Raw genomic sequence first — 23203 nt, 5'->3', positions numbered from 1 at the left:
GAAAAAACTTTAACACCAACTAGAATTTTATGATAGAAAAAATATTCTTAGTCATGCTTACAGTATAAATCACCCTGTTTTGACTTTTTAATTTTAAAGTTAGGCAGAATATTTGTAATGGGTATTGTTAACGCTTACATACTATTTCTACTGGTAGAATACCATTTTCATTTTAGGAATTTTTACCATATTTTAGGTTGTCAGTAAAAAATGAAAGAGCAGTTGCAGAATGTGCTCCTCTCTAATTTAAGTTTAGCTCGATTGTAGCTTCGGTACCCAATCTGTGGAGCCTTTCTAATCCTATAACAACATAGCACTATTTTCATTTAATATATTGATTTCAACTGAATTCAAACAAGTTTGGAAAGTTTAGGGGTTGACTGCCGATTCCAGTGGGTATCGAACAAAGTGTGATGACGCTTCAGAAGGCCTGTATTTACTGGAGCAATTTGCTTTCTTTTATTGGAACAAAGTAATCAATCTGCACAATCGGGTGCACTCTTCCTTGTTGCTCATTTCCAGTTTAAGTAATTTTAAGGGAAACTATTTAGGAACTTGCAACGATTAGTGTAATTGCTTGACTGTGATGTGGATCCATTTTTTCTTTTTCTGATCTCGGTAAGTGTATCCAAATTTGATTTTGTTCCTATTTAGATGTGATTTACCAACATACATACCACTTCTTATGTAAATATATCTCTACAAACAGACTACTTCATTAAAAGGTATTATACAGCATCACACAGATATTCTGCAAGATTTAAAGCAACTGCTCTAAGTGGTTTAATTTTCCAGCAGGGGAGGAACCACAGAGTGTAGCGGTGGTTTATAAAACAAGCTTCCAGAAGTGTAAATTCCTGAACATTCTTCAGTGGATCATTACTACTTCAGCAGTCAGTGGTGCAGGCAGCAGGAAAGGGGAGGATCTAATAGTACTGTATATAGTAATCTAAACAGTAATATTATCTAATTGCCTGCCAATTGTATTTCTACATACTGTATAATATTAAGTAAAAGCTTGTGTGTGTGTACGCGTGCTTCTAGAGTTGAGGTATCATGGTGGGTACTTCATATAGAATCTACCACATTGCTGTCTTGTGACACCTTTATTTGTTGTAATTGAGCTGCAATCACAGAGCAATACAGACTGCTGCAGACTAATACCTTGCTTTTATGGCTAAATCTGATTCCACCCTCCCCCATCCCTATTTGTCCATCACTACAACTCCTAACCAACAGAATGTAGAGGAGGTAGAAAGGAAAATCAAAAACTGCCAAAGCTAACCTGTCAAAACAGTGTAGGATTTAGCCGTAAAAACAATGGGGGACATTTATCAATTTGGTTGCATTATAAGCATCTTTTAAACGAGTGCATCCCTGATTTCTCGTGTGTCTAGCAAAAGATTTATCATACTAGTTTATGTTTTATTCCTAAATTCTCCTTTGTAAGGAGAATCATCTCTAAACTGTCTGTCTCTAATTTCTCACAAATTTGCAGGGAACCTTCCTGGAGTATAGAAGTGCTTGGCTGACTAGATGATATGAAGCTGAATTATCTTTGCGCTAGTATAAAAAGTGCTTAAGAGTACAAGTGTGCAACAGTATGGAAGTCTTTTAGTGTTGCAAATGCCGGACACAGTTAATGTGCAGTTGAGAATTATGCAAAATTTTGCAAAACATGAGTGAGTTGCAAGAACACAGTAGCAAGAAAAAAAGATGTATAACAGATAAACCTTTGTGGTTAGATTGCATGACATTTTGATATTTGTGACTGACAGGGTTATTCACAGAAGGGTGAAGAGTCTGGAGAAGGCAGTAAAAGTGAACAATCTAGGCCAAAAGAGCCGATTTGGAAACATTTTCCAATTCAGCTCACTTTCCAGTTCATCTATGTTGTCCTAGATTATTCACTTCTCCTGCCTTCTCCAAACTCTTCACCCTTTTGTGAATAACCCTGTAAATAGTTTGTTGCAAACACATTCATAGATTCCCCACAATGTGTTTATACTTTATACCTAGCATTTTTTTAATGCTTTATGATAGATTCATGTACACATTTTTAACACACTGCCTGGCAATTGCAATCTCATGCTTAAGATTTTTTTTTTTACATTTAAATTTTCAACTGCCGAGAAGGTCAAGGAAAGGGGCCATCAATATAGTATGTGAAAATCTATGAATTCCCAATTTATTAAAAGAACCGGGAGAAGGACATTTTATCATTGACAATGTATTTGGGTATGGCTTATAAGGATAACTCTGGAACCACCCAAATGTCATTGTGAACCTTGTAAAGGCCAGTCATTGCAATGTAAAGGTCACTATGTAATTGCAATTCCCCTATGTTAAGGCTCAGATGTCTGGGAAACGACTCTCTTTTTCTGCTATAAAAAAAAGTATGCATCCAGCTATTGAAATGACCCTGTGTTGATATATTTCTACTAGCATGTTATAGATAATTAAAGTACAAAGACAGGAATAGCATAGCAAGATGCACAGTGCTGGTTTAGCTGTTGTATGTCCTGTGGCATTTTGAAGGAAAAACCTACAGATCCATGATATTTCTCAATTCCAATTTTTCAAAAGACCATTGTAGATAGGTTTATAGGAGGAAGTGCTAGTTTTATCCACTCAGAGCTAGATATAATGACTGTTTTTCCACTTGATATGCCTAATGTGAACAGAATGCAATCGGAAAAACCTTATGGCATAATTTTCAGTCCAAAAGAACTGTGTCCCTCCTTTTTCTCTTTTTCTTAATCACAGTTATACAGCTACAGCCTGCAATTTTCTTTCCAATTGCCATTATCTCCCACAAACCATGCTCTTTCTTTAGAATCCACCACCTCCAAAACACCTGCCAGAAAGAGTGCTTTCCAGCTGGTCATGACCCCATGTGTGTAAAAGTCAATCGTTTGTATTTGCTCCTCTCCTTGCTCTCTGTGCACCTCTCATTGCTGTTATAGCCTTCATGGATAAAACAGATGTGAGAGGGGAAAGAGAAGGGAGAAAAGGTAATACAGAGCTAGATTACCTGCATATACACTATATGGAGTTATTACCAGCTAGTTAGTAACCCTTTTTGTAGGTATTTTGGAGCTGGGGATTCTAAATAATTGATTGAGAAGTGGCATAATTGCCATTTGTTTATCAGGCAAGCTTGGGGGTTGCAAATTATCTGGAAATAAAATAAATCCCACAAAAAAATGGTACAAAAGAACCTCTGCAATTACTTATTCAAATACAAGAGGGGATTTATCTGTCTTAAACTGTCAGGCTTAGGGTAAAGGTATTTAAGCTAAATAGGTTTTTGAACTCCACATCAATCAACAGCACGTGTTTAAATAAATCATAAGATTTTGTTTAAAAAAAGTATTTTTTTTCTTTGAAAAACATAAAAAAGCTCATGTAACCATGAGACCTGACAACATTAAACTCTTAGTCTTGGCTAACAGGATGATTGTGGCCTTCCAATCTTTTTCTGTCTTGAACAGATTCAGTTTGCCCACTTCTTTCAAGAAAATAGTGGACATCTCTGTATGAAATCTTCAAGGTCCTTGCAATCTAGCACATTAAATTACCTTCATTTTGCAAATCAACAATAGTCTCAAGTGGCTCTTGAAAAATCTGTTTAGTTTTGGTTATTATAAACCTGAAAACTATTTTTGGAATACCTGTACCTTGCAGCTCAAAAGAAAAACATTTTAATTGCTTCCTTAATCAGAAAAACATTTTAGCTGGGCTAGTACAATTACAATAAATGATCATTTAAACATGATTACTTAAGCATAAACTAAAAAAAGTTTATCGCACACTGTAGAAATGGCTGATAAAATAATGTTTACAACCACTTTTTCCGTTCACTGGAGTACAAAGCAGATACTAGGCAAATCAAAAGGTGCAGCGCCTCCTAGTACTGTACCCCCACATTCTGAATAAGCCCCGGAGTAGCAAGCATAGAGGGAGAAGGTGGCAGAAAAAAAACACAACCTTCTGAAAATACATTCCTAACTATGGAAACATGCCCAACAAAGAAAAGAACATACAAAAAAAATGTGCAGAATCTGTGCTCTCCAATTAGCTACTGTGGAATAAATATTCTACAGTGAAAACAAAAATGCATTTGCCTCCTAGCATTTACTAGAGGGCTCAGCAGGGAACACTTAACTGTCATGGCATGGATGATTCACACAGCCGCCTGTAAAACTTTACACTCAAAACTGGCATCAGCTGCTGCTGTGACATATACAATATAGAACTTGTATGAACTGAGGGCAAGGTAGCAGTCTTGCATAACTGAGAGACAGATACCAGGGCCCAAGAGGTACCTACTGCTTTGACAGAATAAACAGTGACAGAGGCCCTCTTCACTTAATAGAATACGCTTGAAATATAGCCTATGGAGTACAACAAATAATAGTTGCATTTAACACTAGAGGACCCTTTTGGAGACCCTCCAGAATGACAAATGAGTCACTCTTACAGAAGGAAGCAGTGGACAAATGACTACCTTGTCCCACTGCAGAATGTGTTTAATGGAGAGGTGACACAAAGGCCTCTGTAGATATGTTAGTCTTTGAACCTAGTCAAATAGGCCTACAAACTTGCAATGTGGGTTGTCTTTATGCATTAATTTACTGTAAGTGTCAACTAATGGATTGTCAGTGTAAGCTTTCTCAGCATCATTCACAGAATTTCTGAGAGTGAAAGTATTTGTTAAAAATGTTTTATGTTTGTTGCTAGCTAAGTCAAAAAACTACCCATGCTACATCTGTGAATGCAATTTGCACTACAAATCTGGATGCACTTTGTTCATACTTTGCAAATAATGGCAAATCCATCTGCCTTATGAAACATCAAAGCATTAATTAAGAATCCCCAGAAACCCTGGCAAAAAAAACAAAGATGCATCAACAAAGTAGTAAATTGAACTTTTTCACGGCACAAATACATCCTAAAGATGGCTTCAGAAACATACATTATATCAATGTTTTATCACATGCTATATACCACATGCTATATATAGCATCATTACTAACGGATCACAGAAATTGTCATTCTCTAACATATGTGTAGCAAATACTAGGCTGAAAATTGTTGAACTGTACACAACTGATTTCACTGTCACAACGTAATTTTCTAAAAAACCACCTTGCATCAACACCAGATGTGATTTAGCCTGCCTAATGTATTAGGCTGTCGCATGACATATTGCCACAGCTCATATACAAAATGTTTTTAATCAGTAGCAAAGCAGTACAGCAATATATTTCACTTTCAATAAAACTTGACTTCAGTCCAAACAATTTGCAAGAATGTATATGTTTGCCGACTATTTAGCATTTCTATAAAACAAAGACTAACAAGAATAGCTAAAATAATATAACTATTGAGGTTTTATAGAGTCAATATAGAGTACAGTGTTGCCAATGTGTATTAACTTTGTCCTAAACTTTATTTATGACTGCAATACCATTATAGTGCATAACCATGGATTGTGGTGCACTGCAACACATGTGCATTGGGGAGGTGTTATTCAAAACAGTGTTAATTTAGTTGACAAAGAATTTTCATCAGCCGCATGTTTTCAGTCCCGAGAACTAAACGAAAACTAAATACAAACTAAGTTAATAGGACTAAAACTATAATGAAAATTTGTTGCAATTTTAATCGACAAAAGGAAATGCAATGAAAATGGGGGGACTATTGCATTTACTTATTTGGACTACCACTTCCCTCGGAGCTCCGCCAAAGCCCCAGTCCCCTGACTATTAGCAGCTGGATTGGCTGAGATGCAGGCTTCATTGGTCTCCCTGCCACCTGGATCAACGCCCTGCATACCACAGAGAATACTCCTCCATCGGTTACTGACCCATTTGATTTGCCTGCTAATGTAAGGTGAGTGTTTCTCCTCCCATCTCCCTAGCAAGTTAGCACTGTGTAACACCCTTCTCAGACTTGTTCGCTACCTTACACCCATTTACTTACCAATCCCCACTTCCAAACAAACCCATTAGATTTTAGTCGACTAAATCGAATGGAAATTTAGGCGACAAAACTAAACTAAAACAATTCCAATAACTAAATTACGACTAAAACTAAAATGGCATTTTAGTCCAAAGACGAAAATTAAATTGAAATTTGCTGTCAAAATTAACATAGATTCAAAATGAAAGGCACAGCAATGTGCAAGAACATGCAGTACTGCACATTTTACAATATAAAAGGGAGGATCTTGTTGTGTTCAATGTATCTAACAGGCTGGGGATTGTGAAGTGGAAGTGAGGAAGGTTTTGGTTTTTACACTAAACCATGCTTAAGGATAGAAAATCTTTTATCAACAATTACACTAATCCAACCCCTCTAGGCTAAGCTACACTACTCCCAGACACACACAATTGTCTACTTATCCTAGTTCCAGAGCTGCAACCACCTTAGTTGTTCACAGCCTCACTTCAGCACTGGGTGCCTCGTAGGCTTGCATAGACCATATATGGAGCCACTAAGCAAATATTTAACCTTTATTTAGAAAGTGATCAAGGTGTTCATCCAGAAACCTTAGACATGTATGTTTCATTTCTATTGTCAGAAAACCAGAGGAAAATTTGGAACTGAACTAAAAAGTGAAGATTTGCCATGTTACAGGAAACATCTAGAAGTGTCAATTGTGCCTAAGCAATATCCTCCAAAAAAATCCAGACAAAATACCTTTTGTCTGGATTTTCTGGCAAATAGTGCACTTCCTGGTATTTGAGGGTATCTAGGCAGTCATGGCTTTATGTTCAGAGTGTGAATCTAAGGCATTGCTGCCTCTGACTGCCAGTCTCGTGAGATTTGGTAATGTCAGTACTGTGATGCTTTTTAATCTCCTTGCTGGAGGCTCTGACATGAGGAAGCAAAGTCCTGCCTCTACCAAAATAGCCACCTCCATACAGAGACACAGTGCAGAAGACATAGTAAGTCATTAATGAAGAAAGATGAGCTGCAGGGAGACCACTAGCCATACTGGTGACTAATCCTTTACCCTTTACCTGCTTTTTTGACACAGGTTCAAGATTTCAGTTCCACTGTAAAAGACTGCCAATAGGACTCATAAGAGAATGTGCTAGAATAAATATTGTGATAGCCTACAGGGATTAATGAAATCAAACAAATCTACTTTTTATGAGAATTTAAACATAACTTTGGAACTAAACATGGCTGTGGATAATATATATTTGGACTAGGTCGCTAGTAAGTAAATGAAGATCTATTGTTTAGAAAATTCAATTTGCTAATTGATAGAACACTGGCTTTAAGACTGCATTCAGAGAGCATTGATCAATTGTTTTGATTCTAAATAGTCCAAAGAGTCTGTGTCAGTTAATGAAACTCCAAACCAATCACAGCATCCAATGGGCCCTGGCAATGGATACTACACCATTGCAGTAAAGGCAACCTCAGTCGCAGCTGAAGAATAAAACTTGTATGTGTGAAGAAAATGGGTCATTTTTAGAGTAAAACCTCTGACAATTACAAATTACTATTACTAGACATAATGCTAAAGTAAATCACATGTAAGGGGCTACAGCAGGCATGTCTGATTATTTTCATACTTGACTTGCTTGAGGCAAGAACTCTGCCTGTGTGTACTTGCAACACAGACATGATTCAACAGTATTGATTTGTTCACGAGCTACTTGCAATGTTATGAACTCTAGATTCTGGCACATTTTGAAAGCATCTCAAACTGCGAAACACAAACAAGCAGGTTTTAGACATTTGTTCACACAAAGCATAAATATCCCCCGTGTACTCTGTTTTTGTTGTTAATGGGAACCTTATTTGCTTGGACACAATCAAACAATTAATGGTACTTAGGATTGGTCCCAGTTCAGACATTGCACAGATCAATAGGTTGTCCCCTTCATGACTGAGCTTGTTTTTAGTTTCTGTTCGATAATGACTGACACACACTTTTTAAATTTTTTGCTGTGTGATTCTTCCACATCAGTAAAAATTGAACTATGTACAGTACCCATGTTAATGTCTGCGTGTGTTTATCATTTCAGTATATGTGTTTGTGATAGTTTCTTTGTATGCAATGTCATACAACATCTGTGATGCTTTGTGTGTATTGTCAGGATTTCTGTATGTGCGTGCGTGCGTGCGTGATATCAGTATCTATACATGTGTACTGTATAGGTGTGCAGTGTCAGTATATGTGTTTTTTTCCCTATAGTTTTTAATCATAGAAGACTAACAGATTCACACATTCACTCACAGAAATACCCACACAGAGAAACCCCCCCACTCCCCCCCCGCAGAAATATGCACACACACCCCCCTCAACCAGAAATGCACACACTAATACACATACACAATAACACCCCATTCACACTTGTAAGTTAAGGTGCAATTAGGGATTCCTGCATCAGAAACTTGCATTTTCCTGCAGTAGGAATTCAAAGTCTGACAAGCTGCAGCTGTCACCCATTCAAGTTAAAGATCTGGTGACAGCCGCTGCATGTAAATGCCAGCACACCGCATCTAATCATATGTGATATGGTTACATGAGGTTAGGAAACAAAAAAGCTATGATGCATCCAGGGATAGTGATTGTTTTCTGACTACCTGTAATCAAATCACAGGTGTGCAGGCGTTTACATGCAGCTGCTGTCATCTGATCATTAACTTGAACAGGTGACAGCTACTGCTTGTAAACGCCAGATTTAGGATTCCTGCTGCAGGAAAATGCAAATTCCTGAATCCCTAAACGCACCTAAACGTACAGGTGTGAATATCCTCCCACACACAGCAAAATACAACCACCCACACACACACAGAAATACACACATACACAATAATGCAACCCCACACACAGAAATATACACATACACAATAATGCAACCCCCTTTACATACAGATATGGAATAGTCAAAATACTGCAGTGCTGAATAACACCCCGGTCTTCAAGTGGCTAACAGACCATAAAGACAAATGTCAGAAGGTCATTGTTAGGGTTTTAGAAAATTTAAATCAGAAGTCATTTAAAATATTACTATTAATTTGGACTGTGCTAGGAAACTGGAATACATGGGACAAAAACGTAAGATCCTTAAACGTTAACATTTTTCCCTATATGGAAAATGTAAAATCAACATACCTGGCAATGCTCCACTCGGGTTCAATGCGGAAGACTTTGGGGTCATCAATGTATTCAAACTGCAGGTTGCTCTCGATCTGAGCTCTGTCCACGCTGACAAACACATGAACTGGACCCACACCATATGCCGATGGAGCAGACACACAAACAATTTCGTTAAGTGACCTCCTGTAACATGAAATTGTGAAAACGTTACACGTACCCTTCATAGGTAATTTATCTGTTACAGTTTTTATTAAAAGTGGATGTATAAAGGTTTTGCTCATTATTATTCTGTAATCTAAAAGTCAATATAGTTTTAATTTCTTTTTTTTCAGCATGCATATTATCAGCATGGTATTTACCATTTTTTTATACCCATTGCTATTTTTATTTACCCTTTTTTTTTACATTTGCTGACTCATTATTTTACTTTCCTATCCATTACTTTGGACTTGCATGATGTTCTTGTGTTGTAGTATGAAACTAATAACCTGGAGGAAACCAGCAAAAACCTGGGCAGAATAAAAGATAAACCAAAAACGTATACACAGTACATAGTGCCTGCTGAGAACAGAATCCAAACACTCTGTATCATCACAAAGCTAAATCAATGCAGAAATTGTACATTCAGAAAACTCCAATTTAGGGCCTTTGCTCCTAAAACACACCTCTGCATTAAATTAATGTACTCAAAGTTTTATGCCAGTGTTTATAAACATGTATATCTTGCCATTGAAACAATACTTCTATACAAACAGTTTAGCAATGTAAATTTATAAACAATTATCTGTCCATGAAACTTGCAATATACCCCAACTACTAAAGGTTGCCTAATACTTCAACAAAGAATAAACGCTGCCCAAGGTACATGTGAGTAAGAATACCATTTTGCACATGCCTTATGGGAAAATTATGCAAAACATTCAAGCACAACACACATTAGCTTCCTCTCTTTAAGCTCAGGGCACAAGCACAATAGTCATTTAAAGCCCTGAATTATAGCCCTGAATTGTCTCCATAGACTTTTGAGAGAATGCAGAACTAAATTGCCACCCAGTCAATGAAACATGGCACCCAATCTGTTAAGCTCACCCTTTAAACATGTATAATATATTCATCAACATTACTATTCTCTAAAATGGGAGCCACATCTGCACAAGCCATTTTATTTTAGTTGAGAAAATATAAAAGGAATTTATATGTGATCTTACAGTTGCTGTGATGAGAACTGTGTGTTTGGGGCATCATTTAATGAACTCTTGCAGACTGCAAGAATCAAACACCTGCTCACTAAGCAATAAAATAAATGTTACACAGCAGAATGGTTAGAAAGCCTGAATCAAAATGGCCAAGTTAGTTTTATTAGAGGTGCTACAAGATAAACAATGTAAGTGACTTTTTATTATATCACTTCAATTTTGCTAGTGAACGTTAATAGATATAGGGGTAGTATTTTGTTATATGAGCTATCTTGCAGCACATTATTATACGTTAATATGTTATATTTTTTTGGGCAAAACAATTTTCCTGGACAGATTTGAATATTTGTTTTGAAGTAATTAGAACGAGCTAAGAATATAAAAAATGGTTTTCACAATAAGTAAAAACAAACAAACAAAAAATTTAAAAAGAACCCTCTAAGTAAGGAAAGGTAGTTAAATCAGAAAAGGCTAGGACAAAAATGCTGATGGAGAAGATGGAGGGTGCACACATAATGGAATACTCCATCAAGAAAGTGTTTTGAGGAAAATATTTTTGAGGGTGGCAGAAAGTTCTATTTTTTATTATACATTAATACACTTTAAGAGGTGGACTGAAAGATAATGACTGCCTGTCCTAAAATGCAGCAAAAGCAGCAATATAAAGGGAACTGTTATAGCATACATGAATGCAGAATCAAGCTTTCAAAAAAACTACAAGGAAAATTATTGTTGTAAAGATAATATTTAAAACCTTAGCTATGTTGGTTTTTAGATATGCTTTTAAATGCAATTTGTGCATTAAAGAAAGGAAAACGTTTGAATTATAAAAATATCAATTTGTGCTTTTGAATATGTTACCGAAAATATCCTTTTTTTATGAAAAAAAAATCTTGTGGCATAGCTTTAAATTGGTAAAAAACAAAACAAAAATGCACCTTTTTAGATAATTTAACCACATGCCTCTGTCTGTTTGCTAAAAACCCACAAGGACAAATATTGTCTAATTATTGCATCACGGGCATACATATCTCATAATTATTATCAAAATGTGATATATTTAATCTCCCTTACTCAAATTGAGAGTAGGAATGCCTGAGACAGCTGAGGCTGCTGCCCTTGACCCAAGAGGACTATAAATAGTTGAATACTATGAATAAAATAGTTAAAGCAACCTTGTCATTAAATTCAAAACACTCAATCAACACCTATAAAAGAAGACTGTCAATACTTACCTTTCCCAGTGCCCACACCACCAGAACACTACTCCATTAATGAGAAATCTTGTGAAGTCTGCAGGGAAATCAACACTTTTAACCACTTGCCGTCCGCCCTTGGCCTGGATGGGAAGGGGGTTTAACACCGCGGATGTCAACTGGTTAAAAGTGACAATCTCACTGCTTCCTTGTGCAAACCTCTATGCATTACAGGACATAGTAGTTAGGTGGAAGTCAGTAGGAATAACCATTAGGTGCTGCAGGGAACCCAGGAGAACGACATTTTAGGAAGTGTTAAATTCCCCTAGGACTTCATGAATAATTCTCATGGAGCATTGTTCTGGCAGTGCAGCCAGCAGACAATAACACAGTGGGAAGTCTAAGGCCATGCACTGATCTATTTTTTCATTGAACCTGCGGGCTAAACGAAAAGAAATAGACCCGATTCCTCCATCAACACTAACAGCGTTCACCCGGCCCCTGTCAGAATACCCGACCAGAGCGGGCAGATCATTGGCTTCTGGCTCTAAATGATTGAAGATTTTCCAAATGGCTACTTCGATCAGCTGATCGAGGAATGCCGATCGAAAGAGTGCAGACAGCGGCACACACTATGCGAATTTCGGCCGGTTCCTCAAAAAACGTCCGAAATTCAAACAGTGTATGGGCACCTTAAGCCTTTCCTCAATCTACTACAAATTTCTGTTTGTCCCATACAATCAGAAAGTAAGGGGAAATCTCCCTAACTGAGTTGCAGATGGCAATAAAAATCTGACAAATGCTCTAACACTTCCACACTACATAAAAGGTTTTGACTGTAGTTGGGCTATAACATATGCTCATAAAGTAAAACGGTAATTCTGAGAAAATTGGTAATAATGCTAACTGACAAGTGTGCAGCACAGGCATAGAGCAGTGGAAATGATTAGTTAGTTTAGTAGATGTCTGGCAGGATTAAGATATATTTGATTGCTCTTATTTAACATATACCAAATTATTTCAATGGTATATATAACAGATCAAAAGAGAGCAAACAAGAGAAGTTCATAGTTAGGGTTTATATAAATTGTAACAGAACACTTTTTATAACATTTATGATTTCTAGATACTTCTGGAATTTATATGGCACTAATATATTATGCAGCAATTGCATATTCATTTACATTAGTAATTAGTTTACATACTTTTAAAGTGACAGCACTAAAGCTATTCAAATATGGGAGTCATATGTTAGGTAACAGTCTAGTTACTGAAGAAGTTTTTTTCCTAACAACATCATACACACCAATACCCTACTTACGTGTTTGAGTATACAGTATAGTGCAGCACTGCTTTTATCTTCAAAATGTACCATATGTTGTCATATGTTATTGACTGCCGTCTGAATTCCCACACACACAATTATGTCTGGATCCGCCCAGCTGCGTGAGTGACAGCTGGCTGCCTATCTAGAGGCAGCTGTACCCGCCCCCTCCCACGTCCGTTCCGCCAGTCAGCTTTGGAGGATCGGAGGGGGGGAATCCAGTCGCTCCCCTGTCACGGCTCTGTGCCGTGACAAGATCGAGAAGTGAGCAAACGCCGGTATGTGTTCGCTCACTTCCCGATCTACTGAGCCGACCTGTGACAGTTTAATTGCCACAGGTCGGCTAGAACTATGAGGATGAGTGAAAAGCAGTCACCTCATAGTTCTCCTTTAAGCATGGGGTGTCAGGCTACAGAGACCATTTATCGATGCTTCATTGTCTAAGAACTATGTACCTTGTTAACCGGCATAAAACGCGATAAGGCTTAGTTTAACCTCAGATCAGATATATTAGAAGCCAGGAGCTGATTCAGCAGATAAGGCTCCACATATAATTAAAATACATCTTTTTGATGGACTGACACTCTTAGAGGCTTATACTTATGATTATTATTATTTATACTCACCCATAGAATTCACAAGTTTGGTTTCCAAAACGAATGGAAACAGTACTACCAGCACCAAGATTGTGGCCTGTTATTGTTATCATGGTACCCCCGGATTCAGGACCCCGGCTTGGACTAAGATGGGAGACAGTTGGATTCTGAAAAAAAATGCAAACATTTTCAAAGACTAACTTTATGTAATTATTTTTGCAAACCCAATAAATTACTTGAAGGCGATGCGGACCTAACGTAAAACATTTTGAGAAACTGAATATCCTTTATTGTATCTAGCTCTTTTTCCCCTTTTACATTGTAAACTGCACCTACAGCATTTAAATGACAAGCTAACTGCACAACACAACTGTTTATTTCACACATCTCCAGAAATAGTGTCTAGGTTTGTTCTTGAAGCATTATATGAATTAACTACTAATACATACAGTTACTCTTTTGGCTTATATTTGCATTATGCATCTAATCAGTGACAAAAGCAGGAGCTTTTGGAATATTCAATCTACTCAACTGAATTGAACAATGATATCTACTTTGTAACTTTGGCAGATCATTTGCTACAGTATACAATATCTGAAGCCAGAATCAAATTAAGAAAGCAGAGCTATCCAATAAATAGAAATGATCACAGTACTCAATTTCTGTCTAACTTAAAATAGTATATGTCTACCCAAAAATTAATGGAACACCAAGGCAGATCCTGAAAGAACTAGTGTTTAGTAAATTCTAACCCTCACCCCTTTAATGCCAACAGGCTGAACTGTCTGAGGTGCTGGACCCATTGTGGAATGCCTTTAGAACCCAACCAGAAAGACACATCTGGCAGCCCACAACATGAATGCAGGGAATCATTCCTTCATTTGGCAGTCAACATACTAATTAAATGTATTTTATTTTTAAAAAAGGACCTTTGAGCATGGTGTGGTGTATTTATTTACTATTTCACTGTTATTTGGTGAATGAGTAGGGCTAACAGCTACCCCTTTCCTATAAGCCCCGCAGACCCCCACAACCAACGACCACCAGGCCAGGGTTGTGGGGAAGAGGTCCTGCTGCACGGATCAAGGGTCTGGTAATGGTTTTTGGGAGGGAACCCTACACTTAGTTTTTTTTCATTGGGGGTCCTCCCTAAAATTCCTACCAGACCTAAAGGATCTGGTATAAATTGGAGAGAATTTAATTGTTGAAAAATGGCCTGGATGGGAAGGGGGTTTAACACCGCGGATGTCAAGTGGTTAAAAAAAAAAGTTTCTGTGGCCTGTCAAATGTTTAAAAAAAAAGATTAAATGATTAAAAAAAAGACACATTTAAGTGTCGCCAACCGTGAAATACACACCAACCAATATTTTCTATGGTTTGTTCATAAATATCGTTTAACTCATCCGCAATGAAAATTAAAATTCGGAAAGATCTAAATCCGAATAATGAGACAAATTGACTTTTGAAACTGAATCCCCAAAAAACGAAAGAACGAAAAATCCAAGACAAAACAATTTTCTAGCCGGTTTACATGTCTAGTTAAGAATGTACTATAGGTTGTTTAGTATGGATACAGCAGAATGGTAACAGCACGAGCTTGTGCACATGTGCATTAAAAAGGTTGCTCATTGCACATTCTTGAAACCCACTCCCAATGAGAATTCCTGACATTGGAGGCATTCGCATATATTACAGTAGTATCCCTCAGAGCTAAGCAAAGCAACTGCTCTCTGATGCTTCAAACATTGCCAAAGAACTTGTCCATGTTATGTGTTAAAGTTTTACTGTCTTTTTTTTTCTCTTTCCCAGGTGGGGACTCACAGAGAGCTGGAAAAATGCTGCCCCGGTTATACAGGTGCAGAATGTGTGCTTCTGTGTGCAGCACATGTAAATGTAAAAGGACAACTGCACCTTTGTTTTTAAAAATCAATAATATAATAAACCAATTACACCTATTAAATCAGCAATTTGAATGCTATCCATTTTTCAACCTAAAACCTAAAATTTTGCATTCCTTAATTCTGCTGCTAAAATCAACCAAACAACCAACATAATCACCAACTGACCATTCAGGCTCCAGTGGAACAATGAGTACACAGGAAGTACTTTTATTGCACCTGAGGAAACTAAGCCAACCAATTGGCTGACAGGTAGATGGGATGAAAAGAGAGGGAGCCGACTGTTTGAAGCTCGAACATTAACAAAATTTTGTTTGCTCACTGGGATTGTTAGCTTCACCCAAGTGTTTAATGCCAGAGATAGGTGTATCACTCTTCCAATCAGAGCTGCTGAGGTAGAATGGTGAGTTTGTGAATGCTGCTAAATCTTTTTAGCAGGTCCACTAATTGGCTAACAGGTGAATGGACAAACAGAAGGAGAGTGGTAGTGAAATGTGAAATAGTGAGAGTCCGGGTGAGTCTAAAGACCCTTTGCTTAAACGCCGAGCAACAAGTGAGCAGGTCTTTTAACACAGAGGTTCAGAGAGGACTGGCCAGGAGCCGAGCACCTTGGAGAGGAGGCAAAACCCACACCAGATCATGGCAAAGGGAAGTGGGACATCCACTGGAATAATGGAGACAATGACCAAGGTATTAAATTATGCCTTCTGTCACTCATAGTGGCAAATAGAGTTCAGTTTGAAAAACATGAATTAAAAAATAAATAAATACAGACCAACACTGTTGCTGGCTTGCCCAGTACTGATTTTAAGACAACATTACTTTACTTACATTTATCCACACACATTTAATTTACATAATTGTTACATATCATTTACCCTATTTTGGGTCCACTCTTTTTTAATTATTTATTTAGGACACTTAACAAAACATACATACCGACAACTGTACACATCAGAGGTCAGAAGAGACATAATAAAATGATAAAAAGTTTAATTTATTGATCGAGTGGAATACGAGCACTAAAACCTTTAATCAGATATGGATACTGTCTGCTCTCCGGCACTCAAAGGGGGGAGAGAAAAAAAAGAAGAAAAAACAGAAGAAAGGGTTGGGCAAGAGAAAAGAAGTGAGAGGGGTGATGCATCAACAGTGTCTACATAGAGTTTCCCTGGTCAAATGAGGTAAGGCGGAGACTTACTTTCTCGAATTCCTCATAAAATAGGCAAACCAGAGCAACAGAAGATGTGGAGAAGGGAGCTAGGTGCAGATTGGCAGCTTTAGCAGTCTGGGGGGGGGGGCCCTGATGGTAAATTGGTTTTGGCAATAAATGGATCAGATAGACTAGTGTGTGCCCTCCCACTGCGATCAATATGCATTAGGCAATCACAATGTTGTCAAGTGAAAGGTAGGTTTAAAGATAGGCTAAAAGAAAATAAGTCTTTGGTATAACTGGTGACTGAGGGGGTCTAAGCCCAAAAAAAGAGTCAGAGATCAAGAGTTAGATGGATGGCACAGGTCAACTGGACGCGATCAGGAATGGAGTTAGAAAGTTCCATAACTGTGTATGGCCGGTGTCCATTCCTAAGATATGCCAGTCAGTTACATTTTGTTGTTTTTTTTCTCAAATTATCCTTTATGCCAGGCTTTTCACAAAACATCTACCTTTATAGTAAAAGCATATGTCTTGAGGTGCATTTTGAACATGGTTTCAAGGGTAGGGAAGGCATATGTAGGAGGCTTATCCAGTAATGTGTTGCTAAATGCCTGCACATTGGCCCTCATTTCCTGATCATGCTCTGCCTCAAAAATCCCCTTTATGCGCAAGCTGTTCCTATGGCTCCTGTTTTCGCTGACCTCCATACTGAGGTACAGCACTCTTTGGGAATGAAGAAACATCAGTTTATGTAGCCAGAGATTAAACAAAAGTTTAAGGTCTGAGCAGCGCAGAGTTCTGAGAGTTAATATCTGCTCTGCTCTATCATCACTCCACACCCCAGGTCCTCTGTTTGTGAGACCACATAATCCAAAAATTAAACGTATATTTCCTGAAGGATTGCATCTTTTATGTTATCACTTACCCTAATTGATGCCGTCTCTTTTTGTTTGTGTGGGCACATCATAAAATACTGATATTTAGAGATCTGCCTCATTCGTACTTGCTATTACAGTTATTAACTAACAAAAAATATATCTGCTGGTCACTGGGCTGTGAACTTTCACAGGTAGTAATTTAGCACAGCAATGACATTTATAGCTTTGAAACATTTCATGCTTCTAGACAAAAAAGATGATTCAGGGAAGATCTGGATGTTATCCAAGGCATCAGGTAGACAAGTGTGTCCCTGGTATGTAATTCAACTTATATCTTGCATAGTTTCATTTAGTTAATGGCAAATACATTTCAAAATGGTATTTTTGTACTCTTATGCTGTTTGAAAACGACATGTTATAAGACAGAGTTTCTGTAAAACTGGAACAGTATCCAAAAGTCACATTATGGGGCTGTTATTTATAAAAGCCACTCAGCCCTATAAAGTCAGGGAGGAGGATTTATCAAAACTGGAGCAGACACAATCTGCAGCAGTTGTCTATAGTAACCAATCAGCTTCTGTCTTTCAATTTCAAAGTAGTGCCAAAGATTGCCTGCCCTCCATACAGCGTTACGACCTTGAGATATTGGTGGTGCTCATAGTTTATGTCATGGATGGTGCTGTGCAGAACTTTGCAAGTAGGGATGCGTTAATCACCAGCACACACAAAAGAACTTCAATCTTCCTTAGCCTTATTCAAACGTCACATCATGTCTCAAATAACATCAATGTTTCGGGGACCACACAGGGTCCCTTCATCACTGTTTCATCCTGATGAAGCGACCCTGCGTGGCCCCGAAACGTTCATGGTATTTACTTACACTATTGACACCTATGTGTTTTAGGTGCAGCGCATTGAAACAAATCTTGCTTGAATCATCTTTGATGCAGTTTTCAGCATAACATGAGCTGCATAGGGATCCAAAATGTACCTAAAAATCACCCACACCCACAATGTGCCAAAACACATACAGTAGGTGTGAAAAAAAACAGCCTCTTTTTACCTCTGTCATCTCTAGAATACTTTTGTTAAATAACAACATAAAACAGAGTGACAGTTATGGCCTTGTGCAGTTCGGCTGCAGAAGGCTTAGCATTGATTTTTGCAGAAGAAATGTGTCATTTTATCATGAGCTTGAACCAACCTATAATTTGCTGCTAGGGAAGACAGAGTGCAGCAGATTAGAGATGGGAGCTGCTGCTTCCATATTACTATTCGCTTGGAGCTAGAAAAGTAAATTGTAGACAAACAGTGTGTAGAAAAGTTGGCCAAAGGAAACAAAATGGCATGAGAAGGGAGCAATGTGGCAAGACTTTTTTGCTGGCTCTTAGAGGCATCTCCAGGAGAACATAGTTATAGAGCAGGTGACGCAATGTGGGTAAACTCATTTACAGTACTATTGCAGTTAACACTGGGTATGACTAAAAAAAAAAATGTAATTTCGCCCATTTAATGTCGGAGCTTAGGGTAATGACCTTCCCCCAACACAATGGTGCATCCTGAGTGGAAGGGGAGAAACTAACATGCCCCTCCATATCCTGAAAAATCAGGTATTTCTTAGGGCTAAGAAATGCGATCTCACATATCTGGAAACACCAAATGCTTCCAAGGGCAGATTAAGGACCAGCAGGGGTGCATGGCTAAAGTAAATAATTGGGTAGGGGACTGGGTGCTACCGACCCCATAGTAAACATTTATCCAACATACCAAATCTTGCATGCAGGCAAGCAACTAGCTTTTTCAAAAAATACTCTAGGCCTAGTCTTAATATTAAGGCGAATTTCTGGTTTAAAAACAAATGTCTCATCTACTCATGTACCTTCAGTAACAAAGTTAGGGTTTCCTTTATCACGCTGGTGCAGAGAGTTGCTCCATGAGTTCCATTGCATTTAAATGGTCAGATATAAAACCTGTGCTGAAAGACACATATAGGCTGCCACTACTGATATCTTTCTGAGTATGGCAGGCTGTTATACTGATCTAAAAATTTTAATAAATTCACAGACCCAGAAGATGTGTGCAAAATGAAGTTGCAGCAAAATGAAGATGTCATTTTTTGTAAAATATCCCAGACACTTTAATTTATAAAAAATAAACACAGATAGTGATTAATGTGTAAACAATTAAACTTGTCACAGTAATGTAACTGCTTACTCACCACAAAGCTGTACTGCTGCAAGGATCGTGCCATGAACTCTGGTTTACATTCTCCAACACAAAGAAGCACTGGTCCAGAGCTGAATGCAGGTGGAGCGGGACCCATTTCACATACAATCCTGCAAAAGATGCAAGGAGTGGGAAGTCTAATAACTATAATAAGAATATAAAGTTCTCTCTATCACTGATAATTTCAAAATTTAAAACGCAAATTAAAAACACAGTTGAACTGGTCAAACAATAGGACACAAACATGTAGCAAGCATGTTTATTGACATGCCAACCTTTTTGTAGGAAAAACTCACTAATGCACAAAAAACGATTTTTAGCATGTTGGAAAATATATGATTTTTAAAGAATACCTGTGAGGAAGTTGATGAATAACAGAGGTCTTTGTGATTTTTGGTTTTCAGTTGATGTCAACATATTATGCAAACTGTGCATTCACACTTTTCTATATGCAGGATAATATTATTCATATTGTATTTCCAAACAGGGACATATTATAAGAAATACATCACCGGTAGCAGACCATATCTAGGTGTTTTTGGAACCTTTGGGGTAAAGGAGAAAGTGGAAATCCAGGGCACAGCCTGAATGGTGCAGGCACTAGGACTGCCAGATCTGAGCTGTTGACATACAGATGGACTTTTGTAGCAAGACAGCATCTAGTACACAACTCACGGGATTGTTTAGTAGGACAACTGCAGACTAACAGACCACAACAGACAGAGTGCCAGTACACCGAGGACAGACAGAAACAAGAGCAATCGGATACACAAAACAATAACAAAATTCAAAGCCAATACAGGTAGATTAACAGATCGAGAATTCATAGCCAACAAAAGTGCTAGAGTCAGTAGAGATTAAGGGCCCATTCACAACATTTCTGTTGGGCTGAAATCCATGGTTTCCAAAAGGCCCAGCTGACACCAATAAGCTGTGTTGGTCTGCACTAGGAGAAAATGGAACATGTTGCATTTAAACACAGTGAAATGTTCTGCAATACATTAGAACACATCACAGGACACTGCAACTAGGGTTGCCACCTTTTCTTCAAGCGAAACCCAAACACGCAAGTGTTTTTTTGGGAGAATGAGTCGTGTTCATATGTAAATAGGGTCACCCATGTAAATATCACAGTTTAGACTATTTTCAGTGCGGGGCCAGTAGCCCCTATCTTAATTTTGGTTGCCCCTGTCTGCCTGACATTTTGTGTCCGGGTTTCATGGCAGCAGAAAAGCATTCAAAACCTGGACTGTCCGAATGAATCCTGGACAGGTGGCAACCCTAACTGCAACACACATTAAAGCAACAAAAGTAAAGTATTTTTGGTCCTCTTGCTGTGGAAAAAAAGAACATTAATGAAATGCATTAAAAATGCATACCAATGGAAAACAATTTGTCATGAAAAATAGGTGTCAGTACAGGTCAACTCAAGTGCATTTAGTCCAAGTCAAAGTGCACTAAATGCCACGAACATGATGTCTGTCCATCAAATGCAACCAGTAGCATTGATGTGTTTTTTTTCCCACAGCAGGAACAAGCCTATTGAAATTGTGGATATCAGCTAGTTATTGCATTGGGCTTGTGTTGACCAATGCAGACCAATGTGATGTGGATGGGGTCGGATGGAGATGTATGCATAGGCTGGTGAGGGTGAAGTCTAGAAATAGCTACAAACACAGAAAAGACACAGGTGTATAAGAGCAAAAAACACAAGACAAGTAGGGCCCTGATGGAGGAAACATGCCAGATTAGAGACGTTAAAAAAAAGAAACAAAAGTCATGACAGCATCTCTATCGCCAACAGCTGCAAAAGACATATATAATAGCTTTGGGACCATGGTTCACTTTTTTCTTACTGTACCCGCAGTCATAAAGTTAAAGCCTACATTGTGCGAACAACTATGAGCAGTTACCTACGGGAAACAGAAATCATTTTTCAACAGCTCAGTGTGGAGACTAATGAAAGTTGGTCTCCGACTGGTTGTTACAAGTGTCTGTACAACACGGGTCATGCTAGTTTATTAGACTACCCAAAAGACAGATGCCCATACCAAATTCTTACATTTTCTAGTTAGAAAATTGAGAGAAGGGAGGCTGAATCTGCATAGGAACATGCTGCACATTACTCCTAATAGTGGATTCCCCAGTAGATTCTGTAGTTTCCACTATTCAAATATCAATTAATGTATTAACATCAGACAACTAGGGCAGTATTCTGTCCCAATGTATGTCTGATCTTTAAATTTTTTAAAGAAATGGTTCATTAGTATTTGTAAGTCGTACACTTCTATGATTGTCAAGTACAATAGGGGGTTGCTTTATTAAAGTAAAACAGGCTGTTCAGTTTGCAAGGGAATTTGCACTTTGCATCGGGAGTTTGCCTTAGCTTAGCGAATTTGGTGAAACTTCCAAAAATACCCAATCATGTGCTAGAATTTTTTTTTTAAAAAAGCATTTTTTCTTAAACGTGATTGTGTAATGGAAGTCAGCAGAGTTTTCCCTCATTCACTAAACAAAGAGCAAACTTCCCTTGCTAAGTACAAATTCTCTTGCAATGTGTACAGCCTGTTTGCCTTTAGTAAATCAACCCCAAGTAGTCTAAAATCTGTTTGTTTTTAACAACTATGGTTGATTTTCTGACGCTAAACTGGGGCTATGTTATGTTACATGTTTAGATGTACAGAGTGCTCAAGAAACTATAGCTACTATCTTATTATTCTGCTCCTCAGAAGGCTCACTAAATACCCTCATACAGATGATACATGAATAATGTTATGGATTGCAGCAGTGCAGGGCAGCAACTCAACTGCATATCATTTTACATTTAGGGCCCGTGCACACCTATATATTGCAGTACAGCAAGCGTTACTGCAACACACAGCAATGCACAACACACACACTTGTGTATTGTGGTGCCTTTACCAGTTTTACAGTGCTCCACTGTAACTCCATCTATCGTGATATGCCGCGTTACAAAAAATAATGCAGATCCAATTGACAGCCCAGTAATGGGCATTTTTTTTTCTGCATCTCATTGAAAATTAAGAACCTATATTGGACCACAAAAATAGGATTCTTTCTTTTAGTTAAAAGAGTTAAATAAAAAGCCCTCCCAGGAGTTTTTCTTTAACATAAAAAGTACAACGCTTGCTAGTCTTTTTTTTTTTTTAAATATAATCATTCCAAACTATGAATAGCTGGAAGATGTATTATTTTTATGTAGCAGTGTAAAACCAGAAGTCAAATAAATGTTAGTACAAAATAATAAATTAGACAATTTTTTGTTCCTGCTAAAAAACCTTCATATAATGTCACAGTATAATCAACAAAGCATAGGCATACAACCCAGTCCCATAAAGTAGTGCTGCATGTTTCCTCGAGATGCATGTAATAACTTTGCCTATGAACAGATTGAAAACCCAGCTTGGTGCACATATTCTTCTGAGAAAATGTAATTCTGTCTTTCTGCTTAGAGTTAGTGAATTCTAATTATGAGATGGCAATAGCCCAGCAAAACAAAAACATATTCGTAGACCAAGTTATATACACACATATATATATATACACATACATACATATATATACATATATATATACATATAT

The 23203-nt window shown here is 37.8% G+C and overlaps 1 protein-coding gene across 1 annotated transcript in view; it reads right to left on the bottom strand.

Annotated features, from left to right (window-relative positions):
- Positions 1-23203, bottom strand: part of PLXNA2 (plexin A2) — a 275782-nt gene that overhangs the window by 63184 nt on the left and 189395 nt on the right. Inside the window, exons 13-15 of the mRNA XM_018561322.1 lie at positions 19593-19710; positions 13473-13609; positions 9146-9313 (exon numbers count right to left, since the gene is read on the bottom strand). Coding sequence (XP_018416824.1) covers positions 9146-9313; positions 13473-13609; positions 19593-19710 — 423 coding nt within the window. The remainder of the gene's footprint in view (positions 1-9145; positions 9314-13472; positions 13610-19592; positions 19711-23203) is intronic.

The sequence above is a fragment of the Nanorana parkeri genome, unplaced genomic scaffold (assembly GCF_000935625.1).
Source record: "Nanorana parkeri isolate BGI_ZX_2015 unplaced genomic scaffold, ASM93562v1 scaffold516, whole genome shotgun sequence".
Lineage (NCBI taxonomy): Eukaryota > Metazoa > Chordata > Amphibia > Anura > Dicroglossidae > Nanorana > Nanorana parkeri.
Note: the sequence above shows the minus strand (reverse complement) of the source record. Positions and strands in the feature narration are given on the sequence as shown.